The sequence below is a fragment of the Aspergillus fijiensis genome (assembly GCF_003184825.1).
Source record: "Aspergillus fijiensis CBS 313.89 unplaced genomic scaffold BO72scaffold_51, whole genome shotgun sequence".
Lineage (NCBI taxonomy): Eukaryota > Fungi > Ascomycota > Eurotiomycetes > Eurotiales > Aspergillaceae > Aspergillus > Aspergillus fijiensis.
The window spans coordinates 20,592-40,243 of NW_024469027.1; the positions used below are offsets into that span (position 1 = coordinate 20,592).

A 19,652-nucleotide genomic window follows, 5' to 3' on the forward strand; every position below is an offset into this window, starting at 1 on the left:
GGTTTATTCTGCATGTATAGAGATGAATGACACTACGATATCTGACACATGCCGATGATGAGGAGGTGATAGCACATCATACCCAAAAAGAAATTCAAAGGAAAATAACACCAGTACTTCCCAATACAATCCATGAACCCCCCATTCCCTAAATCATACCCAACACAAACCCCAACGCTCAGATGATATCTCTCGATAAACCAATGCATATTACAAAAACACAAATCAATCACCCGACAAGGTCATTGACCACATCCTGCAGAACCGGTCGATTTCCAAGGACCTTGTTGCCGCTCATCAATTTCGCCCCCTTCTTGGCCGGTTTCCTCAGACCCTGGGGCGTGAGTCGTGCCTGCACGGGACTCAGCGGTTTGCGGACGCCGGACTTCCTGCCAGCAGCAGCAGAAACAGGGGAGTTCTTTTTGGTCGGGCTTGGCGTTGTTGCTACTCTTCCATGCACCGACGAAGCCTGCGTTGAGCCCATGAAGTTGTCGGATTCGAAGAGGTGATTTTCGAGGGCATTCTTCGGCAGGTCGTAGATCCACCCGCGGTCTTGGACCAGCTTCACGTACTTGCCGAGAAGCTCGTTGCCGTCGCGCAGGGTGCTCTTGCTGCCGACCACGAGCAGCTTGGTGCGTGCGCGGGTCAAGGCGACGTTGACGCGGCGCCAGTCGCGGAGGAGGTCGCCGACGTGGTTGTCGACGTTGCTCCGGACGCAGCTCAGGATCACGATCTCTTTGTCCCGGCCCTGGAACTTGTCGGCGGTGTGCATCTCGAGGTCCGGGAGGTAGCGGCTGAGGTTGAGCTTGAGGAGGGACAGTTGGCTGCGGTAGAATGTGATGACGCCGATGCTCCGTGCAGGGATGCCGCAGGAGATGAATGCCTCCACGAGCTGGGTACAGAGCTTGGCCTCGGTCGGGTTCACGATCCGGGAGCCGTTGGTCTCGTCCAGCGCAGGCGCGGCAAGTGTGTCTGTGTTGACCAGGCGGGTTTTGGCGGACGGATCGACGAGATCACGCAGCCAGCAGCGGCCTTGGCTTGTACCCAAGCAGATCTGTTTCATATTTGGAGACTGGGGGATCTGGCCATGATGATGCTGCTTGATCCCGTCGATATTCGGGATTTTCAGAGAGCGTACTGCAACCTCCGGGGTACCGCACTTGAGGTGGCCTGAGTATATGAGGTTGTTGGAAAGAAGCATGATGTCTTCGCACATGCGGTATTGATGCTCAAGGTTGACGACCGACTCTGGATGGGCATCGGAAAGTAACTTGAAAAGACTGACGTCAAGACCCCCTTCTTGAGCTTCTTTGTTCTGCACTAACGGCGGTAGCTGATAGTGATCACCGACAAGGATGAAAGTCCTTGCCATTCGGATCGGGCCTAGACACACAGGTAGTGTGATCTGCGATGCTTCATCCACAATACAATAGTCGAAGATTCTCTGGCCGAAGATGCTGTGGCTGACCCCGAGGCAGGTCGTTGCCACCACCTGGGATTCTTCGTACGACGCCTTGAGCTCTTCAATGGTTTTCTTCGGGATGGCCGCGAGGTCAGCAAATTGCTGCACATCTGGATGCACCTTCGTAGGAGCCCCGACCCGCAGAATGCGGAAGTTGTCATCCCGGATCTTCAGCAGAATATTGTCAACAGCAGTATGGGTGTAAGAGGTGAGCAGAACACTTTTCCCTTGCGCGACTAATGCGCGAATTATGTGGGCAATGGTCGTCGTCTTCCCTGTTCCAGGCATTCCAAGTACCAACGCATAGTCTCGGGCACTCATGACTTTGTCGATCGCTTGTTTCTGGTCGATGTTCAAGTTCGCCTTTTCAACACCAGGGAGTATATAGCCTGACTCCATGGGTTTGAAGGAGGGGGCTTCACCCTCAATAATCAGTCTTCGTAACTGCTTGGCTTGGAAAAGGTCCTTTTCCATCATGGAAACAAGGTTTGTGCGGACAATTGCCATGCCGTTACTAAACTCGTCCTTGTCTAGGCGATAAACAGTTTCTTCGTCCAATTCGACTGGCGGGGAAGAGACACCTTCTTCGAGTATTTCCATGATGCCTTTGAATGACTGGTTGTGTTCGGCATCGAAGCCCTTCATCCGCGTCCTACCGTGGAGCTTTCGATCAACCGTGACGGTGATGCGTTTCGCGCTAACCTGAACGACATAACCATTTGCAAGGGCAAAGTGACCTCTCTCATCGGAAACCACAATGGGCTCGCCTATGCTCAGCTGGGATTCAGTGAAGGAGAAACCCGGAGGTGCTTGCTTCTTGCGGAAAGTGTATCGGAACCGGTTGATCTTGGGTCCATCTTTATCTTCATAGGTATGATCAGGATCAATCACAACATTGCCAAAGCAGCGGCCGAGAGCTTCGCGCTCACTACTCAAGAGTGTCCAGAGCTCGCGTTTGAACCTGATCATGCTTTGTTCCTCCTTTGTTAACAATTCATCCCATTTCTTGAAGAACTCCTGGTGTTGTGGATTCAAGTGTTGGGTAGCTTTAACGAAATCGTCACCAAGACCACTCGTTTCTCCATCACCGTTATCAGCAAGCTTGTGGTAGATGAAGCAAGCTGTCTTCGAGTAGCACTTGTTACAAAATGCGGCCTTCTTGACCATTGGAGGCAGCTGGGTTCTTTGGCGCATGTACCCGACCACACGGTTTCGTTGTTGAATCATTTGAAGAAGCTCATGTCGGATGCCACGAATTCGGAAAACCTTCGATGTTTCAAGATAGTACAATAAGCCGAATGTGCAATCGATGTCTAGCAAAAGGATAGTGAGCGGTCAAATTCAAGATCAGGATTCATGAAAATCTATAGGTGTTCCAGCCTACCATAGCGATCCGAGAGAAGCAGTGTGTAAAGTGCGGTTTGAGCCCGATGAGCTTGGTTTGTGTCTCTATCTCCCGTCTTCAATTCGAGAGGTACGAGCAATGTCTTATCCTGCCCTTGCTCTGAGCAGGCAACCTGAACCGTGGCATCGATATTGCCTTTGAGTCCGTACATCGGAGACCAAATATGCTCTTCAACTTCGAGAAGCTTATTTACACTCAAGCTAAGCTTGGAGTTATGTCGATCCTCGACGATCGATTTCCCCTATGTTCAACTGTCAGTATTGCGCCTCGGTCGAGGGAAGGCTGCACTCACGCTTGGCTTCGGCTGGAGAAAGCGTTGTGCCCAATCCTGCACGCCTGGAACTCTGCTCATAACATACTCAATGGCTTCCGCGACAGTCATGCGAATCAGGTATAGATCCTCAATCCGCTTGACGATCACATCCTCCACCAGTAGCCTTAACGAAGCCGTATCCCATCGGTTAACCTTGATAGCTTCTTGGAACAGCTCGTGGAATATGTTGCCAAAGACCTGTGCTTTTCCTACATCGGTTGTGTTTTTAATGCGTTCCTGAAGAGCAGCACGACGCTGGCAAGTGATCGAGTCGGCCACGATAGTCGCCGATACTAGATGATCCGGATGAAGTATCACCATGTTAGCAGTATCGTCAACTACGCATTGACCCCTGGCGTCAAATTCTCCGATCAGGTGAATATAGGATTCCTTCGTACACGGGCTATCGAACCATGACTCCCGAAGAATAACCACTTTCTTGTCTTCCTTGGCCCGCTCAGCTTGTACGAGGAGCACCTGTTGTTAGTGTCAATAATGGGTGGGGGCATTGAGGGCGTGCAGTGGGCTGACCTGTTCGGGTTGAACACGTCCTCTGGGGTTGGTATACGCTGACTCCGCAATTTCAACAATCAAATAGCGCTTGATAGCTTGTCGACTTCTAAGGTTCTAGAGAAGGCATACTTAGCATATTGATAACGAGCATTGATTCACTAGGAGAGACAAACATGATCCGTTCCATCTACTCCTGATTGCCTCATAGAATGTTCGATAGCATCCATGTCTAAGCTACCATCGTCAAACTCATCACCAGAGGAAATATCAGGGTCCTTTTTCGTCTCATTAAGTGTTCCAACTGCCGACGCAAAATAGCGCTGAGGTCCAGTGCCGGACAGTGGCTGTTCCGGCACATTTGGCCCTTTGGGTATGGGCCTTGCAAGTTTCACGCTTGGTGCCTTATCACACTCGGCAAGAAGATCTTCTATATTGTCGGAAAAGTCATCAAAGTCATCATCGAATTCATCACCGTTAAGTTCGAATTCGTTGTCATTTGTCATGGCCGCATCCACTTTTGAAGTGGCTGTGCTGGTAGCAGCAAAAGTCACCCTCTTCTGGAGGAGGGGAGCCCCTCCATTCGGCGGCATTGATGTCGACGTGGCAGGCTGAATATCCTCTGCAACATCGCGCGACGGGTTGGGATCCACGAAAGGATCCATTGAAGCTTCTGCAAGTTCAAGAAAGTCATCATCGAAGTCATCATCTCCATAGTCCGAAGACAAGTCGTCGACAAATTCTGTAGTCTGCGGCGCGGTCCCAGCCCCAACGGGAACAATCGCGTCCTCGGTCTTCTTAGGAGAGCAGCTAGGACTTCTGCCTTCTGTTGGGGACGCCAGATGACTTTTGGATGTGTTACCGCGCTTTGGGACTGGAGAAGAGTCTGGCGCAAATGATCTTTCAGGAACTTTTTGCAGAGTCTTCTCCATCTGCTTGACGAGAGTGCTGAGGTTGGAGGCTTGATTGTTGCCCGAATCCACGACATTGCTCCTTGTCCTAGAGAAGATGCTGCGACCGGTACCGAACCTTTCGTTATCGACTCTTCTCCGCTTCGCCTTGGAAGTAGGCCACTCGGCATTGCAGCTATTCGACCGTCTCAGCCCGGAAGAGCCTCGGCCTGTTCGGGCTGACACAGGTGTCTGTGGGGAAGATGAAAGCAAATGCGCAAATCGTGGTTGAGCAAGTTCGCCAGTACCATTGGCAAGGGACTTGCCCACATAGTTGTTCCATAGTTCGGTGGCAAGGTCATGCTGGGGCGTTCTGATCAAGGATTGGTCGTTTGGCAAGTCAATCGATTCTCTCCGCTTGCTTTTCGAGGTTGCTGCCAAAGGGGAGCTCGTTGGCGACGAGTTGCGGCGACGCTTCTTGCCGTGCAATGCAGGTGTTTGCGACATTGGATCGGCATTGGAGCTCGCAGGGACATGTTGCCAGGTGACGTAGTCTTCGGGCGTAAACTCTTGCCCCGGGGCACTATTGAAAGCATCCTCGGCATTGCTGATTAGATCTGCGAGTGGTATTCGATTTCCTGGTGTTTGGGGACATTCTTTGATAGGCTTCGATTCAGTTACTTCGATCGTAGGTGGGTTGATTTCCGATTCTGGTTGCTGTTTTTCCACCACACCATTCAGCCACGATGTTTGATTCTCCTTGTTGGCATGGTCTGTGGTTGCCGTCTTCTGAGGGGTCTTCTCTGGGTTTTGTGCGTCTTTGCTGTATCGAAAAGCGTTCAATTTCGAGTGAGACTGCGAAGAGATTTTGTACGCTCCTGGGGGTCTGTTCATGGTGTTTATTGCTGGTTGTGATCGTGGAGTCGGAGATTAAGCCGACATCGCGATCACGGAAGTCTGTACAATATCTTTAGCAACGGAGCGGAGCGCTGGATGACGATGGATGGCGCGGAAACAAAGTCGTTGATTGTACCTACATTCAATGGGCAATTGATAGATTCTTGCTGAGTAAATTGGTAGAAGAGGGCAAGAACTGGAGCAGTCGAAACAGGCTCAACATAACTTGGTAAATGCATGTGTAATGAATGGCAGCTCAAATGCACGCACGATGCGATAAGCCGATCGATCTCATTAGTCCTCAACGCGTCGCGCGTCGAGTGTTCCTGCCTCAGGTGTATCTGTGGGCTATGGATTGTTTGCCTGTAATCCCAGGCAGAAAGGCGGTCCAGGAAATTTGCCCAGTTGGGACTAGTGGCTATGACCCCAGCAAGTCATCGGCCTTTTGCGGCTTCTGAACATCAACCGCTCGACCGACTCGTCACCCCTCCACCTAGCTCCTCCTACCGCTCCGACGAAAGAATTCGATCTTGAAGTCGCTCAATTGACCCGACTATTACCATCGCTGGTCGACCGGATTGTTGAAATCGGTGTTCCGTGCCATCAGCCCCTGCTTCATTGCCTCAGACAGGGATCCTCACCCGCCACCGCCTGTCCCATCTTGTCCAGCTTGAGGTTTCCTACACCTCAACAGTTATACGCCACATTCACAATGTCTGCTCGCCCACTGTCGTCTTGCCTTCGCGCCCGGTGCTCTGCCCTCCGGGCTCAGAATGTCCAGGCTTTCTCGACCCGCAGCAACCTCCGTGCCGCCGACCACGGTGACCACTATGATCCCCCGACTGGATACCTCTTTGGCCTGAAGCCTGGCCAGAAATATCAGAAGGAAGGCTGGGAGAACATCTGGTATTACGGATTCATCGGCAGTCTGCTAGTCACCGGCGTCGCATATGTTTTCAAGCCCGACACCTCGTGCGTCCAACCCTCGCCCATTTCCCCAGGCTCCGCGGCTAGCTTCCTTGTCACACGGAGCTATGCTGACACGGTCACTTTGCTCTTTCCTTGCTGACCGTTATTTTTAGGATACAAACATGGGCTCTCGAGGAGGCTCGCCGGCGGCTGGAGGCCGAGGGCATCTTGGAGGACCCCGACAAGGCCCAGCGCAAGTAAAGCGCACTAGTCCAACTTCTCCCTTGTACTTTGTACATAGATTGGCCGGGCGTGGAAGACGGTTGTTGATTGAATGGTTACACGTGTTATCAGGCACATTCCGGTCCGATCCTAGACAGGGTTTTCCATTTCACTGTTCGCTTTTCTTTCCTTTCTTTCCTGTTACCTGCGTGTGTCTTGTCGTCTTATATCCTTTCATTGGCTCGCTTTATGAACTTAGGAGCGGAAGAGAAAATAAATCAAGACTTTTTGATCACAATCAAGTTATGCAGTCATTATAATACCTTCTACGAGTGGTAAGGAAATCTCTCAGCCGTGGACCATGCTTTCAACGATTAGTAGACAAATAGATGTGAGGCCATCCCTTCTGTACAAGGTTGCTTTCGAGGGCTATACCTGCGGATATATATCCGTACGTCTGAGTAAGGGCATTTCCCTTCGAACCTTCGCAAGAAGCTCCAAGTCAATGTCAGCAACAGCGATTTGCGGTTCCTCATACTCATCTCCGAGACTCGCTACCACTTCACCCCACGGATTCACAATTAACGAGTGGCCATAGCTGACGCGCTTCTCGTTGTGTGGTCCTGCCTGTGCAGCTGCTACAACATATGACTGAGTTTCGATAGCTCTAGCCCGCAGAAGTGTTTCCCAGTGCGCTCTACCAGTTGGGACCGTAAAGGCGGATGGGTAGGCGATGATCTGGGCATCCTGTCGCCTGAGAGCCAGACTGAGCTCGGGGAAGCGCAACTGTGAAGTTTGTCAGTCGAGATGAACTTGAGTCGAAGGTAACGGCATATGACTTACGTCAAAGCAGATAGATAAGCCCACGCGCCCAATGGGCGTCTCGAATGGCGGCAAGATCTCCATGCCCTTTTCAACACTCCTGTACGTTGAATGTCAGTGAGATGGGTTCAGCTAGCAGCAACTATAGGATTCACCCACGCGCTCTCTTTCAGCACTGGGCCACCTTTGATATCGACGTCGAACAGGTGAACCTTCTGGTAGCGCTGTATTATGGAACCCTTATCATCGATCCAGATGAGAGTGTTCTTCGTCCTATCATTAGATGCCGGTTCATGAATTCCGACATTGATATGAAGCTTGGCTAATTGAGCCTCTTTCTGTAGACCTAGGACGAATTCACTATCTTGCACGGAGCGCGCAAGAGATATCGTCTCGGCAGGCGAGGAACCAATGTAATCTGAGGCTTCGGGGAGAAACAATGCCTGGCATAGCTTATATTAACACGCAGTATCAGGATGTATCTCTGTTGGTCTTACTTTTGCACCAGCTGCAGCTGCTTTGCGAACCAGCGTTTGGCATTGTGCCAGATTGGCTGCCAGACTCGCAGTCGAGCATAGTTGACCAACAGCCTATAGCATCAAGGCACATGTATCAGTGAAGTGATGCGATAGAAAACATGAAGAGCCAAACTAAGAGCCTACTGCAAGAACCATATTCAGCCGACTATCAGAATCCGAAACTTCGTAGACAAGTACAAACAACAATATGCGTCAAGTGGGAGAGTGATGGAATATGTCTTCTTATCACGGCATCGCTTAGTAGATGCTGCCCGCAATTACGTCGGCAGACTTTCCCGATCCGGGCGCCGACATTGCCATCCCGCTTCAAATCCGCAGAACTGGGCGAACCTCCGCCGACAGCCACCACCAACCAACCAACCATCTAACATTTTTGTCGCTTCGATACACAGCGCTGATCACAAGCGCAGCTGTGACCCAGACAGAATGAAGAGCTTACGAAGAGATCTCTCCTCGAACCCGCAGGCTCAAAATGTCACCAGCAAAATCTTCGTCCGGTCCACGAAAAGTGGGAAGGTGCAAAAGATCGTTCGCGAGCTCTATCTGAGACAGGATATTCCATGCTCGTCGAAGCTTTGCACGGTGTGTCCGTCAGTTGCGCCTGCGGATGCGAATGGAAACAGTGAGCAAGAGACCTGCGGCCCTTGATTGACGGTGGAAACTGGCTAATGCGACGAATTAATCTCTTAGTTACGCCGTTCGTCCTCTCCGAACAACCCGCGGGCACCAAAGCTTTCCCTCGTGGCCATTACCTCGTTCCTGATACGAATGCGCTGCTGAATGGAATGGATCTTTTCGAACACACCGGAGCCTTTTACGATGTCATCATTTTACAGACCGTCCTCGAGGAGCTGCGGAACCAGTCCCTCCCCCTCTACAACCGTTTGCTTGCGCTGATCAAAACCGACGAGAAGCGCTTTTATCTATTCTTCAACGAGTTCCGCCTGGAGACCCATGTTCGACGTGGCCCCGACGAGTCGATCAACGACCGGAATGACCGAGCCGTTCGAGCCGTGGCCAAGTGGTACATGGGACATTTGCTGTCGACGGCCAAGAAGGCCAAGAAGGAGCGTTCGATCCCGGCGATCGTGGTCATTACCGACGACAAGGAGAACTTGCGGAAGTCGAAGGAAGAGAACATTACCGCGCTGTCACTGACGGATTACGTCTCGGGTCTGGAGGATTCCGACAGGTTACTGGACATGATCAACGAGTCGAGGGAGGCGAGAGAAGCCAAGGGCGCACGCGGCGAGCTCTTCTACCCCGAATACTACACCATGTCGAAACTCCAGACGGGCCTGAGGGCGGGAACATTGCACCAGGGTGTTTTCAACGTTTCGCCGTACAACTACTTGGAGGGCTCAGTTAACGTTCCAGCCTTTGACAAGCCTCTACTGATCCTTGGCCGCGACAACAGCAACCGAGCTATTTCTGGAGATGTCGTTGTGATTGAAGTGCTGCCTAAGGATCAATGGAAGACACCATCGACCAAGCTTGTGGACGAGGAAGCTGTGACCAAGAATGACAACCCAGATGCCGAGGACAACGAGGCGGTTGTTACTGAAAGAGAGCGCAAAGCGTTGCAGGAGGAAGTCAAGAAAGCCCATGGAAAGAACTCAGAGGGTAGACCACAGCCAACGGCCAAGGTTGTTGGTGTGATGAAGCGGAACTGGCGGCAATATGTCGGTCATGTCGATTCAGGATCAGCAGGTTCCCAGACCAGCTCGAGTCGACGACAGCAAAATGTCTTCGTTCTGCCCATGGATAAGCGTGTGCCAAAGATCAGACTGCGCACTAGACAAGCTGCCGATCTCATGGGCCAACGCATCCTGGTCACTATTGACGCTTGGGACCGCGATTCACGATACCCCACTGGACACTTCATCCGGTCATTGGGAGAACTGGAAACCAAGGGAGCCGAGACGGAGGCCTTGTTGCTTGAATATGACGTTCAGTACAAGCCCTTCCCCAAGGCCGTCCTCGACTGCCTCCCTGCGGAGGGTCATGACTGGAGAGTGCCCGCGAGCAAAGACGACATTGGCTGGAAGGGGCGGAGGGATCTTCGAGACCTTCTTATCTGCAGTATCGACCCCCCTGGCTGTCAGGATATCGATGACGCTCTGCACGCACGACCATTGCCGAATGGCAACTTCGAAGTCGGTGTTCACATCGCCGATGTCTCACATTTCGTCAAGCCCAACAACGCGATGGACCTCGAGGCCTCGCAGCGTGGAACCACGGTGTACCTTGTCGACAAACGTATTGACATGTTGCCGCACTTGCTCGGTACCGATCTGTGCTCCCTGAAACCCTACGTGGAGCGGTACGCCTTCTCCGTCCTGTGGGAAATGACCCCCAACGCGGAGGTCGTGTCCGCCGATTTCACCAAATCGGTGATCCGGTCCCGCGAGGCCTTCAGCTACGAGAAAGCCCAAAAGCGGATCGACGACCCGAAGCAGACCGACGAACTCACTGAGAGCATGCGCACCCTGCTGCGCTTCTCCAAGATCCTCCGCCAGAAGCGCATGGACGCCGGTGCGCTGAACCTCGCCTCGCCCGAAGTCCGGATCGAGGCGGACAATGACGAGGTCGGCGACCCGCTGGCCGACGTTAAGACCAAGGCGATGCTCGCGACGAACAGCCTGGTCGAGGAGTTCATGCTTCACGCCAACATCACCGTCGCCACCAAGATCTACAGCACCTTCTCCCAGACGGCCATGCTCCGCCGGCACGCCACGCCGCCCCCGCAGAACTTCGAGGAGCTCATCAACCAGCTCACCAAGAAGCGTGACCTGCGGCTCGACGTGTCCAGCTCGCGGGCGCTGGCCGACTCGCTCGACCGCTGCGTCGACGCGCAGAACCCCTTCTTCAACACCCTAGTCCGCATCCTGGCCACGCGCTGTATGACCTCGGCCGAGTACTTCGTCGCGGGGGCCCACGCCGAATCCGAGTTCCGGCACTACGGCCTGGCCTCCCCGATCTACACGCACTTCACCTCGCCGATCCGCCGGTACGCCGACCTGCTGGTCCACCGCCAGCTGGCCTCGGCCATCGGCTACGAGGGCGAGGACGGCCGCGCCGTCGTCGAGGGCGTCATGACCCGCAACCGCCTCGAGGACATCTGCCGCAACATCAACTACCGTCACCGCAACGCCCAGTTCGCCGGCCGCGCCAGCATCGAGTACTACGTCGGCCAGGCGCTCAAGGCCCGCGGCGAGAAGATGGCCGCCGACGGGGTGGACGGCGGCATCGAGGAGGAGGGCTACGTCATGCGCGTCTTCGAGAACGGCGTCGTCGTCTTCGTGCCGCGCTTCGGCATCGAGGGCGTCGTCCGCCTCGAGGACTTCGTGCTCCCCAAGGACGCCGCCCTGCGCACCGTCGCAGAGCGCCGCGAGCTCGTCGTCCGCCGCCAGAGCGACTTCGACAGCGAGGAGTACACCCTCCGCGTCTCGGACAAGGGGGACGCCGACCAGGCGCACGGCGTCTCCGTCGAGCTGTTCCAGAAGGTCAATGTCAACGTCAGCTCCGTCAAGGAGGAAGGCGGTCGTGGCGCTGGGAAGCGGAGAGTCCGCATCTTGATCTTGGGCCAAGGCGCTTGAACATACTAGCACACAATACAAGGGGGGGGGGGGGGAAAGTGAAATTATCTATCGATTTATGACTGGCATAATATAAGAGGATTTGGGCGTCTACCGGTGTCTCCCACGTAGGATGACTGTACTAGATTTAATTGTGTTCAATCTAAAATTTCTATGCGGTGTAACGATATCCGAGATCTTACGATCTTGTAGTACATCTTCGACCTTTAACTCTTCCCCCTTCTCGGTACTGATTCTCCACACTATACTCTCTGCAACGACACCATCCCACGCAACAGGCCGACCGGAGACCAAAGGTGCGACTTTGACACTCCTCGAGTTGTTACCTGGTGGTTCATCTCCGTCGCACCGGTTTCGATCTTGGAACCCCCGGGGGTATCCTTGACCCCGGTCTGAGGAGACGAATCATTCGGCGATTTTTCGGCCGCTGCTTGCGCTATTTCCCTAATCTTCCACCCCCGGACTAGCCAAAGACACAAAGCCGCGCCTATATACATGAAACCGGTGAAGATCTGCACGCGCAGATACGCCGCGTCGCCAGCGTGATTGTTGCGCAACAGCAGGGCGATCGCCTCCGACACGGTGCAAGGGGGCACCAGCACCAGCCAAGTGATGCTCAATCCGCTGGGCAGATCCCGAAGCCCGATGATCTCGCTCGCGACGGGGGCGACGGTCGCCCAGTAGGTGCCAGAGACGGTGCCGACCAGCACGGCAAAGAAGCAGACTACGCCCATACTGCGCGCAAACGTCCAGATGACGAGACAGAAAAGACCGCACAGGAATGTGAGGAAGGTGGCGATGTTGATGCGGCCGAGGCGGTCGCTGAACATGCCAACGAAGGGGCGGCCCAGTCCTTGGCCGAGGTTGAGGAGGGCGCTTACCACACTACCCTGGTGGGAGGTCAGGCCCACGGAGAGGGCGAAGTTGGCGACGCTGAAGAGCAGAGCAACGTAGCCAAGCATGCTGAAGACACCCCAGCCCAGAAACAGCAGGAATTCCGGCCGCTTGAGGAGCGGCAGCGCAAAAGCCTGGTGCCGGCTGCCCACGGCCTTGTTGCGATCGCGCAGGAGGTTGGCGCACACCAGGTTGACAACGCAGGCAATGATGCCGAGGATCCGAAAGGCCCAGGGCAGGCCTAGGCGAGGGATCATGGTGCCGACGGCGAGCGAGTACATGAGACCACCGAGGCCAGACCCGGCGGCGTTGATCCCCATGGCCAGGCTACGGCGCCGTGAGAACCATTGCGGGATGATACCGACGGTGCCGACGAAGAGAAAGCCCATGCCCCAGCCAAAACAGACACCTTGACTGAGAAAAATGTGCCATCGTTGGGTCGCAAATGAGGACCCGATGAGCGAGATCGTCTCAAAGAACACACCCAGGTTGAGAGTTAAGCGCGTGCCGAAGACATGGATAAGGTACGTGGCCACGGGGGCCACGAGAAGCGCACAGGATATACTCAAGCCACCAGTAAAGGCATAGGAGAGAGCGGAGGTATTAGGGAACACATCATGGGAGAGGTAGTAGGAGAGAAACACGCCGTAACTCTATATTGGTTGGTCAGCCGTCGGATTTTCCCATGTGCATGACGACTACTGACGCTGTTGATGCCCCAGGTGTGGGCATTGATCCAGAACACACAGGCAACACAGACCCAGCCATATCCTCCATCCGGAGGAACGTCTTGCTCATACTTGGACTCTGCGTCCAGCGGGGCAGACAGTTGTGGATTATCCAGATCAGACGATGGTTCTAGATTCGGGTCGCTATCATGTCGTTGTGAACGAATGGTGTCGATTGGAGCATTATCTGCCATGATTAATCACAGCCAGCCTGCAAGGATAGAGTTGCGAGAAAACGAGTCTTAGGTTGGACCTCGTTGGTCGATTTCTATCAGGTTCACGACATAGAGCGCAGTGCGGATTTATCCCAGATGCGTGTCAGTCCCAGCCATGGGCAGAGTGGACCAGACGGCCAGAAAGAGGAGAACAAGTACATCTCGAAGGACGAAGGGGAGGAGTCAAGCAGAGATAGAGGCTAAAGCGAACGATGTGTCATTGATCCATCCTTCTACTAACGAGATTTGGGCCCGAATCTAGCCAGTCAAGAACGGTTAACGGGCATCAGTCGGCGAGTTGTCCGACTCGAAGAGAGCCCATCATTGGGCCAAAAGTAAATCCCACACATGAAGAGGAGCAGCTGGGCTCTAGGCGGGAGTATGAAAGGGGACCTGATATGCCGATTGACCCGGTGCGGAGTCCGGGGAGGAGACGAGTAGCGTCGGTTGGTTGCGCCAGTCAGAAAGAGTTTGGGGGTGATGACTGATGAGTGATGACAGCAGCTCCAGATCATTTCCAGGCTCCACCTCGACGATGTGAATCCGGGGTTCACTTCTAGAGTTGCGCAATTCCAGGTTGTCAATGATGCAGACATGTTCTGGAGACAGGAAAGAATGGCCCGAGAGCCACGTGCGGCTGCACGCTGTCATGAAGCATGGCTGCTGCTAAGGATCTTTCACACGGAAGATTGCGGAAGGTCTGTATCTTTTCAGGTTGTCTCCGTACTCCGTATCATGCTGGGCAACTTACCTACCTTGTACTTGGCTCTGGCAACTCAAGGGTCTTACTAGAATGGGAATCGTCTCAGCATCCGATCACGGGACACAGCTGAAGGAAACGGGGCTAACCTGACCAGGCTTAGCTATCTCTACCCCGCGGTGGCCTCAGGAAAATGGCAGATATTTGGCTAGTTTGGCCTGTTTGTCCTGTGCCCGATGTGTGCCTTGGTGCCTAAGTGCCTAAGTAGTGTACCTGGTTGTCATGGGTGATGGAATCAGCAATCATCATCAATCATCATCATCATTGATGGCCAGAGCTCAGCTCTGCTGCGGCTGAGCTGAAGATGTGGTGCCTGAGGAAAAGTCCCGATCAAACTTGTTATCGTGCCAGTCTAATCTCCGACACTGTATTTTCAGCTTCTCCCCCTCATTGACCTCCCCCCCCCTACTACTAAACCGAGATTCAATGATTTCTACTCACGAGGGAGTACTGATCTAGTTCCCGATCGGCAATGCACACACACTAGACTCCATTGCAGCAATCCTCGTTCCTCTGACACCGCAGATGAAACAAGCAACAAATCGACTTAGACTGATCCGATCTGTCTAGTTCATTCCAGCTTGTCTCTGATCCACTCGCCCCAGCCACCTTTCCACCTCTCATTGGCCCTGTTCAGCTATAATAGTCACTGACTTCATAGCCCTCCCTGCCTTGAGCAGCAGCCAACTCATCACTCGAATCCCTCCCCTTCTCTCGTCCAAATATTTTCCTGTGGTTCATGACTCTTCACCATACATCTCCATGGCCAGTATGATGCATAGGCCTCAAACTCAGAAGCCCAAGGAGGGCCAACGCAAGTTCTCCCCTCCTGGCCCGACTTATATGTCCGACGACCAGATCGGTATGTTTACAGTGCCGCGCCAAAGCATTCTCTTCCCCATCCAGCCTTTATCTGTCTCGTGTCTCATTCGGACTGTCACCGCTTCGGATCGAGGTCTCCATGCTGATCTTCGACCTACAGCAACCTATTTGAAAGATCTGCGGACTAATCGTCCTACACGTCCTGGCGGATCCAGGCCGCTTCCCGTAAGACCTGCTGCGGCGCCTACTCATCCTCATGATGATTTACCTCCGCGAGCGGCATCGGCGATGTCGTCTTATGGTCCACCGAGGATGCAGTCTAGCCCTCCCTCCCCAGAGGCCAGATTCCCTAGGGCCACCAGTTCGCTCTCTAACCATAGACCAGCCTCCGCTTTGGGAGGTCCCACCGGACGTCCTTTGGTCCAGGAACCGAGAACTATCCCAATTAGGCAAACTGTATCACCCGCGCGGGTTTTTTCGCGAGTGGAACAGATTCCCCCACGGCCTACATATCGTGAAAATCCCCAACGACGCATAGAGAAAGAAGAGGCAAGATCCTTGCGTGATGCATTGCAGGAAATGGACCTCCATGACGAACATGATCTCCACGCTGCTGCCCAAGATGAGGCCACGGAATTGGTATGGATGCATCAAAATCCAGGTATACCGTATAAGAACCCCTATGCACCTTACCAGAATCCCGATCTGCAAGATCTCCAACAAAGCCCTCCAAGAAGTAGCTTCGCGTCTCAAAATGGTGGTCCTAGCTCCCCCACAGCACGCAGGGACAGTCGTCGGCTTATGTTCCAGGGATCGACTGTTAGCCATAGTGGGACGAACGGCTTTCGGGGAAGTGAAAGAAAGTCCTCAGTCGATGGAGCTTCACACACCATCTTGGAAGAAGGGTCAAGCCCGACGAAAAGTCCGACCAAGGGAGGGAGCCTGCGAAGAAACATGAAGGTCAATTTCGCACTCCCTCAAGAGGGTGAATCAACGGTGACCCCGGGCGATAATCATGGATTAGGCTCAGCCAGTGTCAAGAACGAAACATCCAGAGGCATCTTCAGAAACCCGGACGACCAAATCTACGAAGAGCCCCATCTTTCTCCTCGGAAGGATGAGGATAGTCGTTCAATCTTCTCTAGATCTGATTCATCTGCTTTGAGGAGCAAGCCCCGGAATGCCCTTCCTCGCGGGTCCCGACCTCTGCCTGGTCGCTTTGGTAGTCTCTCATTCGTTGATAAGCTTTCTCGCTTCGAGATCCATAAGAATCCTCCGAGTCAAACGAGAAATCCTGAGTATACGACGAACGAGCCTCGGTCCCAAGAAGCGCCGCCTGAACTTGAGGCACCTCAGCAGCAGATTCCAACGAAAGATGGCCTTGAGATCCGCAGTGACGAGCTTCGAGCTGCAACGAGCAAGAAGCTCAGGGATCGCAGCACCAGGCTTCCCATGCCCACTGCGGTGAGCGACCGAGCCGGTCGGCCTATAGTGAGTTTTGATCCCAGATGGAAACCTACCGAGGCACAAAGCCCTCCCAAGCGCGACAAGGGCTGGGATGCAACACCACAACCGCTGCCTCCAGCGCCCACGATCGAAGTGTCCGAAGCACCACCCGTCCCGGTAATAAACCTACCGGACGATAAGGAGCCTAGAATTTCTGAGATCTCTGGCTCTCGCGGGGGCTCCGGGATGGCTGTGAAGCCATCACCAACTCCGCCAAATAGTAATGCAGGCCTGAGCCGGGCTCCTCCAAAGACTGCGACGACGTCAGCGAGTCGTTGGCTATCGTCTTATACACGCTCCGGGGTACCTACTGCCAAGTGCGAGAGCTGTACACTTCCGATTGCGGGGAAAATTGTGACTGCCGCGGGCACTCGATTCCATCCCGAGTGTTTTGTGTGTCATCATTGTCAGACACCTCTTGAGTGCGTAGCGTTCTACCAAGAGCCCGATGCGAAGAGAGCCGAGCGACTAGCCGAGTCAGCGGCCGATGATGAAGAAGCTCGAGCGTTGAGATTCTACTGTCACCTCGACTTTCACGAGTTGTTCAGCCCCAGGTGTAAGAGTTGTAAGACACCGATAGAAGGGGAAGTGGTCGTGGCGTGCGGGGCCGAGTGGCATGTCGGTCATTTCTTCTGTGCTGAATGTGGTGATGTACGAGAACCCCCCAAACGTTCCTAGATCCTGCGCACTGCTAACCTTTCCTTTTTTTCCTACTTCCAGCCCTTTAGCTCAGAGAAACCATTCGTGGAAAAGGATGGATTTGCGTGGTGCTTGCAATGCCATTCCCGCCGGACCGCCCCCCGCTGCCTCGGCTGCAAGAAGCCCGTCCTGGACGATGTGGTGATCTCCGCCATCGGCGGCCAGTGGCATGACCAGTGCTTCGTCTGCCACGAGTGCGGCGACGGGTTCGGGCCCGAGGGGCGGTACTTTGTCCGCGAGGGCGAGCCCAAACGAACGGCCAAGGGCCGCATCATCGGAGGCCCCGTGCAGCTCGCCGTGTGTGAACGCTGCGAGGGCATCCGACTGAAAGCATGCCCCTGAGATTTTTCCACCCGAACAAAAACACCTTTGACAGCTTCGAATCCTGGTTCGATTCGTGTTGCTGCATTCTTTTTTCACGTCGAGAGTTGGTTGCAAGTCATATTCTCCACAATCCACCGCTTCCTCCCCGCGTCACAGTGCGGCTCTTCGGCTCTTTGACTGAGACACATATACACACTGCTGATATATTTTTTGGGCCAAGTGCGCCAACCCTGATCTTTCTTGAATCATTTTGCATTGTTCATTTGCCAGCCAAAGTTGACTACTAGAAATCCACCATATCGATATGCATAGCAGCAAGCGGGAGTTTAGCACGCGAAGAATGTTTTCTGGACGAGGTCTGAGCATGAGAATGTTGTTTTGCCGGTTGTGGTGGTTATGCTTTTTCTTTTCTCCGTGATACTGTTTTGGCGGTTTGTTGCTTCTCCTTTTCGAATATCATGACAGCTGGGATGCCATTTCTCTAGAGAGTATATTTGTCGACAGACTCTTGAACTACAAGACGAACCGTAGATCCCCAGAGACAGTCGCCTACATCGAAATAGACACACAGAAATCAATCCAGTTCGCAAGCATATACAATTCGTCTATATAACTTTTTTGCTAAACCCGTCCTCCCTCTTCCAGAGAAATCATACTCCCAGGACAAAACGATGCTCGTTAAGCCCTAAGCCGGCCAAGCGGGGTCCTCCTTCCTCCGGAACACGGCGACATACTTATTGCCCTTGTTGCGCGTGACCTTCTTCGACTCCTCCGTCTCCTCGCTCATGACGCGCACGCAGGGGTCCTGCGCCAGCTCCTCGTCCGTCAGGCGCTCGAACAGCTCCTTGACCGTGCCGACAGCGCCATCGACGGCCTCGGCGTCCTCGCCCTCGCGGAAATGCCGCAGCACCCAGTGGTGGTACTCCTCGACGTCAGTGATGGTGTAGAGCAGGCCGCCGGGCCGCAGGGCGTAGGCGTACTCGGCGTTCAGCGTCTCCGAGACGATGCGGGCCTTGTGCTTGCGGGCCTTGAAGTGCGGGTCCGGGAAGCAGATGAAGATCTTGGACAGCTGGTGCTTGGCGAAGAAATTGGGGAAGAACTTCATCGTGTTGCTGCGGATTGCCGTGATGTTCTGGTAGCCGCCGGGGACGAGGGTGGTGGCTTCGGTGGTTTCGTCGGTGGTGGAGGGGGTTTCAGTGGAGGTCGGTTCGGCTTCCATGGCGGTGGATTCGGTGGTGGGCGCTTCGGGGGCTGCGTCTGCTGTGGCTTGAGTGGTGGTGGTGGTGGTGGTGGTGGAAGTGGAGATGGAGGCTTGGGTCGACTGGAGTTGCTGCTGCTGGGCGCGGAGGGCTTGGATCCGGGTGGACAGGTAGTCGAGGACGGAGACGCGGATTTCCATTCCTGTGTTCGCCGACAGCACGTTAACTCTCTGCTACTTTGCGGTAAAGGATATGCCCTGCGCGAATATGATAGACAACGAACAACAACAGGGTAATACATACCAACCATCAATGTCTCCGGCAGTAACGGCGCAAGACCGACGAGCAGCCCACCGAATCCACACCCGATATCCACGATCTCCACATCCTTCAGCAGCTGGCGGGTGCCGATGAGGTTCGTCTGCGATGGGTCCGGGTTGACGTAGGCAGGGAAGTGCGAGGCCCAGTCCATATGCGCCGGGCTGAAGGGACTATTCCACAAAAGAAGTCAGTCACCCAGTAGTCGAGGATAGAAGACACCAAGAAACCCAACATACTATTGCAACTGATGATCCGAGAACGGGTTCGCATGCGCCCGCTGACGGTAGAACTTCTTCTTGGGCAGCTTGACCCGGGCGGGGAGGCTGGTCTCGTTGGTGGTGGTGGTGCTGCTGCCGCCGTCGGGGTTCGTAGCGGCTGCCTGCTTGCGATACTCATCGCGCTTCTGGCGTTTGGCAGGTGGAGGAGTCATTGTGATTGTGGTCTTGCAGCGTTGACTCGATAACATGTCACTCCAATGCGAAAAGGTGGGGAAGATACACCCCAAAACAACCCAATTGTAAATCGGTGCAGCGGGGGAGGGAAATGGAAGGTGGTGACGGCCGGGGGCGAAGGCGGAAAATTCTCCAAAGCGGAGAGAAAAGAAAGGAAGGGAGGG

At 54.1% G+C, this 19,652-nt stretch overlaps 7 protein-coding genes across 7 annotated transcripts; 3 read left to right on the forward strand and 4 right to left on the reverse strand.

Moving 5' to 3' along the window:
* Positions 1–3,669: 3,669 nt before the first annotated feature.
* Positions 3,670–5,474, reverse strand: BO72DRAFT_385242 (bifunctional ATP-dependent DNA helicase/ssDNA endodeoxyribonuclease DNA2; the record flags this gene model as incomplete). The annotated part of the gene is made up of 2 exons (XM_040941579.1): positions 3,670–3,807; positions 3,885–5,474. 2 exons carry the CDS (start codon positions 5,472–5,474, stop codon positions 3,670–3,672), a joined length of 1,728 nt encoding a protein of 575 aa, XP_040798183.1.
* A 488-nt stretch (positions 5,475–5,962) lies between these two features.
* BO72DRAFT_450879 (uncharacterized protein) lies at positions 5,963–6,906 on the forward strand. Its single transcript, XM_040945359.1, has 2 exons — positions 5,963–6,449; positions 6,560–6,906. The coding sequence occupies exons 1-2, from the start codon at positions 6,190–6,192 to the stop codon at positions 6,645–6,647; spliced, it is 348 nt and encodes a 115-aa protein (XP_040798184.1). The 5' UTR covers positions 5,963–6,189; the 3' UTR covers positions 6,648–6,906.
* Positions 6,907–6,931: 25 nt separating this feature from the next.
* BO72DRAFT_410695 (carbon-nitrogen hydrolase family protein) lies at positions 6,932–8,171 on the reverse strand. Its single transcript, XM_040942440.1, has 5 exons — positions 8,093–8,171; positions 7,928–8,020; positions 7,590–7,873; positions 7,452–7,530; positions 6,932–7,394 (listed from the first exon to the last, which is right to left on the reverse strand). The coding sequence occupies exons 1-5, from the start codon at positions 8,102–8,104 to the stop codon at positions 7,038–7,040; spliced, it is 825 nt and encodes a 274-aa protein (XP_040798185.1). The 5' UTR covers positions 8,105–8,171; the 3' UTR covers positions 6,932–7,037.
* Positions 8,172–8,296: 125 nt separating this feature from the next.
* BO72DRAFT_435603 (exosome catalytic subunit DIS3) lies at positions 8,297–11,590 on the forward strand. Its single transcript, XM_040943292.1, has 2 exons — positions 8,297–8,591; positions 8,660–11,590. Exons 1-2 carry the CDS (start codon positions 8,396–8,398, stop codon positions 11,566–11,568), a joined length of 3,105 nt encoding a protein of 1,034 aa, XP_040798186.1. The 5' UTR covers positions 8,297–8,395; the 3' UTR covers positions 11,569–11,590.
* A 220-nt stretch (positions 11,591–11,810) lies between these two features.
* BO72DRAFT_461438 (MCT family MFS transporter) lies at positions 11,811–13,384 on the reverse strand (the record flags this gene model as incomplete). The annotated part of the gene is made up of 2 exons (XM_040946521.1): positions 11,811–13,115; positions 13,169–13,384. The coding sequence occupies 2 exons, from the start codon at positions 13,382–13,384 to the stop codon at positions 11,811–11,813; spliced, it is 1,521 nt and encodes a 506-aa protein (XP_040798187.1).
* A 1,543-nt stretch (positions 13,385–14,927) lies between these two features.
* On the forward strand, positions 14,928–17,534 carry BO72DRAFT_499281 (LIM domain protein; the record flags this gene model as incomplete). Its single annotated transcript, XM_040948833.1, has 3 exons — positions 14,928–15,027; positions 15,148–17,144; positions 17,214–17,534. 3 exons carry the CDS (start codon positions 14,928–14,930, stop codon positions 17,532–17,534), a joined length of 2,418 nt encoding a protein of 805 aa, XP_040798188.1.
* A 561-nt stretch (positions 17,535–18,095) lies between these two features.
* On the reverse strand, positions 18,096–19,617 carry trm8 (tRNA (guanine46-N7)-methyltransferase). The gene is made up of 3 exons (XM_040945360.1): positions 19,273–19,617; positions 19,019–19,206; positions 18,096–18,917 (listed from the first exon to the last, which is right to left on the reverse strand). The coding sequence occupies exons 1-3, from the start codon at positions 19,464–19,466 to the stop codon at positions 18,202–18,204; spliced, it is 1,098 nt and encodes a 365-aa protein (XP_040798189.1). The 5' UTR covers positions 19,467–19,617; the 3' UTR covers positions 18,096–18,201.
* Positions 19,618–19,652: the final 35 nt, after the last annotated feature.

Excerpts from the sequence above, each read along its gene's own strand:
- BO72DRAFT_450879 (XM_040945359.1), top strand. The coding sequence starts at position 6,190 with ATGTCTGCTCGCCCACTGTCGTCTTGCCTTCGCGCCCGGTGCTCTGCC. Across the intron at positions 6,450-6,559 it reads GTTTTCAAGCCCGACACCTC|GATACAAACATGGGCTCTCG; the intron begins GTGCGTCCAACC and ends CGTTATTTTTAG.
- BO72DRAFT_410695 (XM_040942440.1), bottom strand. Across the intron at positions 7,531-7,589 it reads CCAGTGCTGAAAGAGAGCGC|GAGTGTTGAAAAGGGCATGG; the intron begins GTGGGTGAATCC and ends TTCAACGTACAG. Across the intron at positions 7,395-7,451 it reads GCTTATCTATCTGCTTTGAC|TTGCGCTTCCCCGAGCTCAG; the intron begins GTAAGTCATATG and ends CAAACTTCACAG.
- BO72DRAFT_435603 (XM_040943292.1), top strand. The coding sequence starts at position 8,396 with ATGAAGAGCTTACGAAGAGATCTCTCCTCGAACCCGCAGGCTCAAAAT. Across the intron at positions 8,592-8,659 it reads TGCGGATGCGAATGGAAACA|TTACGCCGTTCGTCCTCTCC; the intron begins GTGAGCAAGAGA and ends TTAATCTCTTAG.
- trm8 (XM_040945360.1), bottom strand. The coding sequence starts at position 19,466 with ATGACTCCTCCACCTGCCAAACGCCAGAAGCGCGATGAGTATCGCAAG. Across the intron at positions 19,207-19,272 it reads TCGGATCATCAGTTGCAATA|TCCCTTCAGCCCGGCGCATA; the intron begins GTATGTTGGGTT and ends TTTGTGGAATAG. Across the intron at positions 18,918-19,018 it reads GCCGGAGACATTGATGGTTG|GAATGGAAATCCGCGTCTCC; the intron begins GTATGTATTACC and ends CGGCGAACACAG.